At 39.1% G+C, this 10,403-nt stretch overlaps 1 protein-coding gene across 1 annotated transcript; it reads right to left on the bottom strand.

Moving 5' to 3' along the window:
• Nucleotides 1-9,241: 9,241 nt before the first annotated feature.
• Nucleotides 9,242-10,399, bottom strand: LOC102873526 (protein phosphatase 1G-like; the record flags this gene model as incomplete). The annotated part of the gene is made up of 2 exons (XM_006890520.1): nucleotides 9,242-10,146; nucleotides 10,354-10,399. Coding segments are annotated over 2 exons (951 nt in total), but the record flags the coding sequence as incomplete, so codon positions are not given.
• Between the last annotated feature and the right edge of the window lie 4 nt (nucleotides 10,400-10,403).

Here is a 10,403-nt window from a genome sequence, read left to right as displayed (position 1 = left end):
GGGCCTTATTTTTTGCTATTTCCTTTAAAGCAGCTTGAACGTCTTCCTTCATCACCATAGGCTCTTGCTCATATGTTGTTTCATTAAATTCTTCTATCTGCCAATTCCTTTAGATAACAGTAACTCAGTATATTCTTTCCATTTTCCTTTAATACTTCCTGGATCATTTACTATTCTGCCTAAAGCATCCTTGGTTATAGCAACTCGAGGTTTGAATTTGTTCTTCAGTTCTTTGAACTTAAGACATGGTGAACGAGTTCGACCCTTTTGATTTTTCGACTCCAGCTCCTTGCACATTTCATTGTAATATTTTACTTTGTAATCCCGCGCTGCCTTTTGGAATCTTCTGTTCAGCTCTTTAGTATCTTGAATTCTTCCTTGTGGTTTGGCTTCCCTGCGCTCCAGTGCAATATACAGAGTTTCTTCTGACATCCATTTTGGTCTTTTCTTCCTCCTCTGTCTTTTTCTTTTTTTTCCTATCATTTTAAAAAAATTTTATTTTAATAATTTTAATGAACATTTACAGAGAATTTGGATTTCCATTCATTCATTGCTGCACTTCTCTCCCCCCCCCTGTGTCTTTAATGAACGTTTGTACTCTTCTTGGATGATACCCTTGATATCCTCCCACAACTCATCTGGTCTTCACTCATTAGTGTTCAAGGCCTCAGATCTGTTCCTGAGATGGTTCTCAAATTCAGGTGGGATAGACTCAAAGTCATATTTTGGTTCCCGTGGATTTGGTTTCATTTTCCTCAGCTTCAGCTTGAACTTGCATAAGAGTAGTTGGTGGTCTGTTCGACAATCAGTTCCTGCCCTAGTTTCCACAGCTGATATTGAGCTTCTACAGTGGTTCTTTCCACAGATGTAATCAATCTGATTCTTAATGCATACCATCAGGTGAGATCCATGTGTATAACCTATATTTGTGTTTTATAAAATTATACACTTTGAACTCTTTAAAGTACTGTTGTGATCCAAGTTTCACTCAGATAATAGACAAGTCTACAATAGAGAAGCCAAAGGCAGGCGGTTTGAATCCAGTAACCCCTCAACAGGAGACATAGACACTCTCCTTTTATGTGGTTTACAGCCTCTGAAAACCTACTGGAGAGTCAGCTATGAGTTAGTCCCAAAGTGATGGCACACACAACAAGAACAACACAGATGAGTAGAAACTCCAAGGAGAATATACTCTTCTCCCCCAGAACCAACTCTGTGAGATAAAAGAGCAAGCAGCATTTTCCTAGGGATTAAGCTCAGGAAGGGTTAGGAAAGGAGGATGACCTGAAATAGTAAACCCAGGGAAGAAGTAGGAAGAGTGTTACAGCATGGGGGTTGCAGTTAGTGTCACAAACCAAAATATGTTTGAATGGAAAACAAATTTGCAAACTTCACCCAAATTATAGTAAATGGTAAATGAAAGTGGGGGAGGGGGACACAGATAAAAACACCTAGTTGCTGTCACAGGTGATTCTAATTCATGTCACCTCAGCCATACACTTGAATGTACCTTCATGGTGGTTTCTAGGCTGTGACCTAAAGGGTCCAGTAAAAAATACCCAAACAAAAACTCAGCCTGTTTCTGTCCATCAGCACTGCCTCATTGTTTCCTTCCACTGGACTTCAAGGATGTGATGACCCTTGTTTCTTCCTTGGAGTGGCTAATGGACCTTTTGATTAGTAGCCTAATATGTTGTTACATATTGGGATTGTAATTAATGCCCTGGATCAAAGTGCATACAAATTTTTGAACAGAAAACAAATTTGTAAACATACCAAATTACAGTAAAAGTGTAAAAAGAATTAAAACAAGGGGTGGGGAAAATAACAATTTCATAAAGCAAAATTCAGGTTAATGTTAATACTTTTCTATTTTGTCAAACTATGCATACAGGAAATTATTAGCGTTTGTTTTGAGAAGATTAGAGGCAGCAGAGATATGGTTTGTATTTTTAAGATAGAATAACTTTATTAGTTTCTGTAAAGAGAAGTGTTTTAATGATGAGATGAGGAGAGGAGTTATAAAATAGACTAAAGAAGATACATACAGGAAAAGAATCAGCCAAGAGTAGAAAACAGAAGCAAGTGAAGGTGAGAGGACAGACTAAAAAAGACAGTGACAACATTTCAAGGAAAAATTTTAATAATACTGAAATAGCTTGGTAATTCAGTCTCTTCATGTTTTTTTTAAAAAAATATTGTGATTTTAATGAAAGTTTATTGCTTTTCTTTTGTGATGGAACTTAGCTGCATCAAGTAAAGCTAGAATGGATTAAGTTCTTTGGGACTGAATTTTATTTTGTATTGTCTCTTGGGCTGGGCTGTTTAATGAATGTAGTTGTAAAATAGGAGATAAATCCACTCTTGGCATCTTGTGCCCCTGGATCATAAGTCTTGTTACTATTCAGCTGATAATATTCTAGCTGATGTACAGATTAAACACAAGTGCTAGCTGATTGTTAATTTATTTTCAAAACCTGACTAAACTTATCCTAAAATTTATGTAGAAATGCAAGGGCCTCAGAACAGTCTAAACTATCTTGAGAAAGAACAGTTAAGGGGTTTACACTTTGCAACTTTAAAACCTACAGTGTAATAGTAATTAAGATAATACGATATTGACATGGGATAACAATATAGATCAAGGGAACTGAAATTCTAGAAATAAGCCGTCATGTCTTTAAAACTCTGACTTACTGTCTTTGAGTTGGAATTGAATCATAGCTGACCCTCCACTGGGTTGTGAGTCACAGACTGCCCATTTGAGCCACCAGAGAGGCACAACCTTTAAGTTGGCAGCATGAATCTCTACAGATTATGCCACCAGAGATCCCTTCACATCTATGCTGTTTTTGTTAAGTGCCAGCGAGTTGAGTGGGACTCACAGTGACCCCAACAGGTCTGAACCCTGTCCTACCCTGTGCCATCCTCATCGTCTCTGACACACTTGTGCCCAGTGCTGCAGTCATGGTGTCAGTCCATCTCTTCGATGATCGGTCTCTCTTTTGCTTACCTTTCCAAGAGTGATGTCCGTCTCCAAGGAATGGTCTCTCCTATCAACATGCCCAAAGTATGGGAGGAGAAACTTTGTCATCTTTGCCTCCAAGCAGCTTCTGGCTGTGCTTTCTCAGTCCATGGAATATTCAGCACTCTTCTCTAACACCACAGCTCAAAGGCATCAATTCTTCTGCAATCTTTATTCACTGTCCAGCTCTCTGACGCATAGACCGTGATTGAAAAGACCATTACCTGGGTCAGATGCATCTTAATCTTCAAACTGGCATCATTGCACCTCAGTGATTTGGAAATATGCCTGACAACAGATTTTCCCAGTGCAAAATGCATCCCCTGATCTCCTGACTGTTAGTACCAAGGGTGTTGATTATGGATCCAAGTAAGATGAAATCATTGACAACTTCAATATTTTCTCCATCTATCATGATACTGCTTATTAGTCCAGTAGTGAAGATTTTTGTCTTGTTGATGTTGAGATGCAATCTGTGGTCAGTTGATTTTCAACAAGGGTGCTGAGACCATTCAATGGGAAAAGAATGCTTTTTTCAGCCTTTGGTAATGTGAAAAATACATATCCACATGGACAGTTTAGAATTTAGATTTCTCCTGTATATCATATGTAGAAATGATCAAAAAACTTATCTATAGATTATAAAATTTGGTATTACCATTATTTCTTATACATATTTTCTTAAAAGTAATATACTGAATAGGAATTACAAAAGTTTATAAAGCCAACTAATTCAATAACAAAATATTTCTAATTTTAAAGCTTATTATTTTAAGAAAACTTTGGATATAATATGATCTTTTTTGGTAATTCTTTTTGCTTGTTTATTTATTCGTTATTGCACATTTTCTTTCCCTTCCCTTCCCCCAGCCCATCCCATAGTGCACCCCTTGTTTCAGATTGCATTCATATAAGGCATAATGATATATTCCTTTCAGACAGTTATTCCCTTCATCTGTTCTAATGCAGTGTTCATTATCTACTTCCCCCATTCCCTCCCCAACACTCCCATCTGTCCTATTTTATAACAGTGGTGTTATGAAGTATTTGTCATTTTGTGTCTGCGATATGTCACTTAGCATAATGTTCTAAAGGTTCCCCCCATGTTGCATAATGTTTTAGTATTTGTTTTTCAATGCTGCCTAGTATTTTATTATGTGGATGTACCATAGTTTTTCTATTCATTCGTTTGTTGGTAGGCATTTGAGTTGTTTCCATCTCTTTGCTATTGTGAATAATGCAGCAATAAACATGAGTGTGCATACATCTGTTTGAGTTGTGGCTCTGGTTTCCTTAGGGTATATTTCTAGTGGTGGAATTTCTGGGTCAGATGGTATTTCTGTTTCCAACTTTTTGAGAAACTGCCAGACCACCTTCCATAGTGGTTGTCCCATTTTACATTCCCACCACCAGTGAATAAGAGTTCCAGTCTTTCCACAACCATGCCAGCATTTGTTTGCTGCCCTGTTGAACTTTGTTATTATTTCTGGGGTGAGAGGGTATCTCATAGTTGTTTTGATTATAATATGATCCCGATATTTACCACACTCTTGTTGTTATGTATTGTTGAGTTGGAACAGATTCATAGCTGACCTCCTGGTGGGGTTTCAGAGGCGGTTAATTGTGTGGGAAGAGATTGCCCATCTTTGTCCCAGGGAGCAGCAGGGGGATTCAGACTGGATGACTCTGGGTTGGGCAGCTCAACCCCTTCCCTCTAAGGCAATGGAGTTCTCTAGTCATGATATTTAAAAATACAAAGGGAAGACTTTGAAGTCTAAACATACAAATTAAGCTTTATTGGAGAAAAAGGCTAATTTTTCCACGTAAAGTCACTCACTGACTTACAAATACTATGAGGTTTGAAAGAGAGTTGTGACCAATTTAGTAATTAAAAGAACTAAAATTTTGACCAAATATCATATGTTTGTTGTTTAGTGTTAGGAAAAACATAAAAGGAAATGTAAACATAAAATTTTTAACCCAAAAGAGAATGAGCCATTTCTATTATTTGACCTATTCATGAAATTTTATAACCTTTTTAATAGCCTTTTAGTTCTTTTACTTTATAAAGCTCTTTCCCAAAGTTAACATTGTCAGTTTTTTCATAGATCATCATAAATTTGCATTGTTACTTAAATGAAAATTTTTTTAAATTGGTGTTTATTGTCATTTTATCAGTCAGAATGACTTCTTTGAAAAAAACATTAAAATCTAATAATCCCATTCAGAGGTAAGAATTGTATTTTTAAAATCTTTAGCATGCTTCATAATATTTTTTAGAGAAGGCAGTTTAGAATAATTTGCTTCTTTTTAAGGCTGTCTTCTTCCAGTCAAAATAAACAATTCATTGTCTCTTAGTGTACTTTCCAAATGAACTGATTTGCATTAAGAGTTCTCCAAGCAGCTATTGAAAGCAAATTTGTAAGACAGGCACAAGAAGCAATTTTATTTGGATGTGATGCTTAGCACAACCCCATGGTACCTCATGAGAAGCAGAGAGGAAGGAAAAAAGGAACTCCAGATGGAATGATCTCTCTAGATTAAAACTGATGCTTTATGGCAAAATATGTTCCACAGATTTTTTTTAGGTGGCTTATTTCAGATCTTGTTCAGGTGAATGCCATGTTAAATGAGAATTGCACTCCATCTCTGAAGTCAGTTTAAAGAACAAATTTTTAAAGTCTCTGTTTTTTCTTATGTGACTTTTTAGTTTATGATGACCAGTAGTAGGATAGCATTATTAAAACAGCACAAAGTAAAACAGGACTGTACATGCATACACCACTAGCTACATAATTTTGGACTGTTTTAATTAGGTTACTCTGTCTTAAAATTACCAGAGATTGCCAGTGGATCCAGTCTGAGAACATTTGTCTCAAACCTGGACAAATAAGTTTTGCTTCAAAAGTCGTCACTGACTTTTAAAGAATTTCATGGAAATTGCATGCCAACATCCATGTATGAAATTGCAGTGGGAGGACTTAGGAGAAGTCTAGCCTGATCTTAAAGCATGGCATTCTCCATCTTATCAAGATCGGCACATATTTGTCAATGCACAGCAGCTTGTGCTTTCCTTTAATTAGCGTGCACAGGGACAGCCCTGACCAGAGTTCAGCAAGTGCAAACAAATGGAAAGAAAGTGTTCCCAGGACGTCTGAAAGTTCTCAGACAGAAAAACACAAAGCCTGCTTGTCTATCTGGCAAGAATATTACTCTAATTTTTGGATCTTATTACTGGCCAGACTCCACAATTTCCTTATTTATTCTGAGGCTAGGCAGTAAGTATTACAAAGAAATTTTACTTAGACTTCTTCATTTGATCCCTTACAAAAAGGACCGAAACTTAAGGATATATTGTAAATGACTGCATTCTACAATCTGACTCTGTACATGACTCATTTTTATAAAAGTATTTTTGTTAGTCTTTAAGCACTCATGGGCTAAGTTTACCTAATATTAAATCACACAAGGTTGAACCCAATTATTATTGTTGCTAGGTGTTTCAAGTTGTGTACAACTTACAGTGACCTTCTGAACAACAGATTTGAGCCCTCTCCTACCCTATACCATCCTCATCATCTCTGACATACATGAGCCCATTGCTGTGGTCACTGTATCAAGCCATCTCATTGAGGGTCTTCCTTTCTTCTACTGAGCCTTCACCTTTCCTGGCATGGTGTCTTTTTCCAAGGACTCGTAACAACATACCCAAAGTATATGGGACTAAGTACCACTCTTGCCTTTAAGAAGCACCCTTGTTGCATTTCTTCCAAGGTGTATTTGTTCTTTTGGCAGTCCATGGCAGTCTTTTGGCAGTTCAATACTCTTTTCCAGCACTATAATTAAAAGATAATTTTTTTCTTCTGTCATCATTATACATTGTCCAACTTTTGAATGCATAGCAAGTGATGGAAAAGACCATGGTTTGGATCAGGTGCACCTTAGTCTTTAAACTGACATCTTTGCTCTTTAGCACTTTGGAGAGATCCTTGACAGTAGATTTTCTCATTGTAAGATGCCTTTTGATTTCTTGATTGCTGTTACGTTGGGTATTGACTGTGGATTCAAGTAAGGTGAAATAATTGACAACTGTAATCTTTTTTTCACCAGTCATTATGTTGACCATTGATCCAGTGGTGAGGATATTTGTTTTCTTGATGCTGAGATGTAATCCATGTTGAAAGATTGATCTTTGATCTTCTGCAGCAAGTGTTTCACATCCTCTTCACTTTCAGCAAGCAGGGTTGTGTTATCTGCATAATGTAGGTTGTCAATGAATCTTCTTCCATTCCTGACTCCATATTCTCTTTCATATAGTCCACCTTCTTGAATGACTTGCTCAGCGTACAAATGGAATAAATATGGGAAAAGGACACAGCCCTGACACTTACTGATTTTAGAACTTGCAGTGTTCCCTTGTTCTGTTTCATGTTTCACATGAACCCTAGTGTTCTTGGATGTGGAGTTAATAAAATATAAATATCCTGCTGTACTCTCTGCTTTCAGTCAAGATCTGACATCAGTAGTGATATCTCTAGTGCCATGGCTGCTTCTGAATCCAGTTTGAATTTCTGGTAGTTCTTTGTTGATTCTTTTTTTTAAAGTGAGAGTCCTGCTTGCTCTTTTATTTAATTTTTTAAAAAAATTTCCATTCATTCATTGTTGCACTTTCTCCCTGCCCCTCCCACCCTCCCAGTTTGCCCTTCTCTTTGAAAAGGAAAAGAAAAATTCTTTCATTGTTTTACAATCCCTTCCCCCAGTCTGCTTCATTATGCAGCCTTTGTTCTGGACTCCTGTCATGACAATAATACCTAATCACATATCCCTTTTAAACAGTTATCTCCCTCATCTGTTTCAATGAAGTATACATAATTTAACCCATCTTTCTCATTCTCTTGTTTTACAGCAGTGACACTATGCAGTATTTGTCTTTTTGTGACTAAGATATTTCACTCAGCATGATGTCTTCCAGGGTTATCCATTTTATAAAATATTTCATGAGTTTTCAAAGAAGTGTAGTATTCCATTGTGTGAATGAATGTGCCACAGCTTCTCTGTCCATTCGTTTGTTGATGGGCCCTTAGGTTGTTTCCAACTCTTTGCTATTGTGAACAAAGCTGCGATAAACATGGGTGTGCATTCAATTTACAACTTTTTGAGAAAGCACCCTACTGCCCTCCATAGTGATTGCATTTTAAACTCCCACCAGCAGTGAATAAGAGTTCCAGTTTCTCCACAACCTCGTCAGCATTTGTTGTTTGCTGTTCTGTTAAATTTTTCTATTCTTACTGGGGTGAGATGATATCTCATAGTTGTTTTGATTTGCATCTCTCTTAGAGCTAGGGTCTTTGAACATTTCTTCATGTGTTTGTGTGCCATCTGAATGTCTTCTTTGGTGAAGTGTCTGTTCATATTCTGTGCCTATTTTGCAATTGGGTTGTTTACCTTTGTCTTTTTGTGGTTCTCGAGTATTTTATAAATTCTAGATATAAGTCCCTTATCTGACATGTCATTACCAAATATTTTTTCCCAGTCTGTGGCTTCCCTTTTTACCCTGTTAAAGAAGTTTTGGATGTGCATAGAGATTTGATTCTTAGAGGGTCCCATTCATCTATTTATTCTATTCTCTCTTGGTTGTAGATTTTTCAGGATGCTTGGAAGACTGTTTATGTTGTGGAATAGGAATTCTAGAGTTTTCCCAAGCTTTTCTCTAATGAAGTTTATAATCCTTGGTTTCAGTTCCAGGTCCATGATCCACATTGAGTTGGTTTTTGTGTATGGAGTGAGGTGTGGATCTTGCTTGAGTTTTCTGCAGTTTCCCAGGTTTTTTTTTTCTTTTCAAGATTAGGTTTTTGCCTTTAGTCTGAAAAAGTGTTGATTGAAAGTGTACAACAGAGTGGGTGCAAGTGGCTGGGGGCCATGGAGCCAATAATGAAGAATGTCCTTAAATAAAGTGTTCACAGAGTAAAAACCAGAACTGTCAGTCTTTCCCTCCAACACAACAGCACAGGCACAGAACTGGTGATGAGCCCAAAGGAGCAACAAGGAGGCTGCCGGGCGGCTGCGTGGAGGGAGAGCCCTCTGGAATGGGCTGAGTAAAGCCATCCATCTCTCCCTGCACACCTCATACCCAATGCTAAGGCTAAAGGAAAAAGACAAAACTCAGTTTCGGTCCAGAGGGCTCAGAAAACAGTCTCAGTAGGCAGGAGGTAGCTAGTCCCGCTTGACCTTCTTGTCACTGTTGCCATTTTCCTCCACCCCTTCAGAGGTGAGCACCTCTTCCAGTTTCCGCTTGCCACTCTTTGGCTGGAGCTCAGCCGTGTTTCGGGGCTTGAAGCAAATGATGATGCAAGTCATGTTGTCACACCCTGTACCATCCCCAGATGTATCAGGTGCTAGGCACTGATTGAGCAGCTCTTCCACAATGGATGACAGTAACCGAAGCTCCCCATTTTCATCACGCTTGCTGATCTTTGATTGAATAAAGTCTACAACTTCCTGACTGCTCATCACATTCCAAATGCCATCACAGGCAATGACCATGAATTCGTGATCATCAGTGAGAGCCAGCACCTTGATGTCAGGAAGGGCTGAAATCATCTGTTCCTCAGGTGGCAGGTTCTTGTTTCTCTTGTAGAAGTGGTCGCCGATTGCTCTGGAGAGGTTGAGGTCCCCATTGACTCGGCCATCCATGGTGACCTTGCCACCAGCATTCTTGATGCGTGCCAGCTCCATTTCATCCTCTGGTTTGTGGTCATATGACATATCCAAAGCTTTTCCAGCTTCAGAGACCACACAGCGAGAGTCTCCAACATTGGCCACAATTAACTGCTTCCCTCGTATCAGAGCCACCAGTGCTGTCGTGCCACTGTCAGAGCCAGGCTCCTCTTTGCCTTCCATCCCAGGCACCATAATCTCTTCTTCTTCTTCATCATCCTCTTCTGCCTCTTCGGTGTCATCCTCATCTTCTTCATTCTCTGCCTCCTCACTGCTGTAGCCATCCTCTTCCTCACTGCATTCCTCACTGTCTTCTTCTTCCTCCTCCGCCTCATCTGACTCACCCTCACTGTCCTCAAAGAACTTGGACTTAGCAACTCGAGGCAGCTTGTCAGAGGCTCAAGAGCAGGAGGGCCCAGCCTCACCAGTGGGTGTGCCAGGCTCAGCAACTTGGCCTGCCTCAGTCCCACATTCCAAGTTGGAGGAAAGGCCTGTGTGGGCCTTAGCTGTAGGGCCATTTTCCTCTGAAGGAGTTTCCCTAGATGAGTCCTCAGGTCCTGTCTCCCCATTGAGGCCCTGGGACCCTGGCTCCTCGCCTGTCCCAGCTTCAGATTTGCTGTGGGGAGGGCCCTTGTGACAGTTCTGCCCATAGTGTGTC

The sequence above is a fragment of the Elephantulus edwardii genome, unplaced genomic scaffold, assembly GCF_000299155.1.
Source record: "Elephantulus edwardii isolate Elephantulus edwardi_28Jun2011 unplaced genomic scaffold, EleEdw1.0 scaffold00089, whole genome shotgun sequence".
Taxonomy (NCBI): domain Eukaryota; kingdom Metazoa; phylum Chordata; class Mammalia; order Macroscelidea; family Macroscelididae; genus Elephantulus; species Elephantulus edwardii.
The sequence above is the reverse complement of the archived record's forward strand: the minus strand, read 5'-3'. Positions and strand labels throughout refer to the sequence as shown.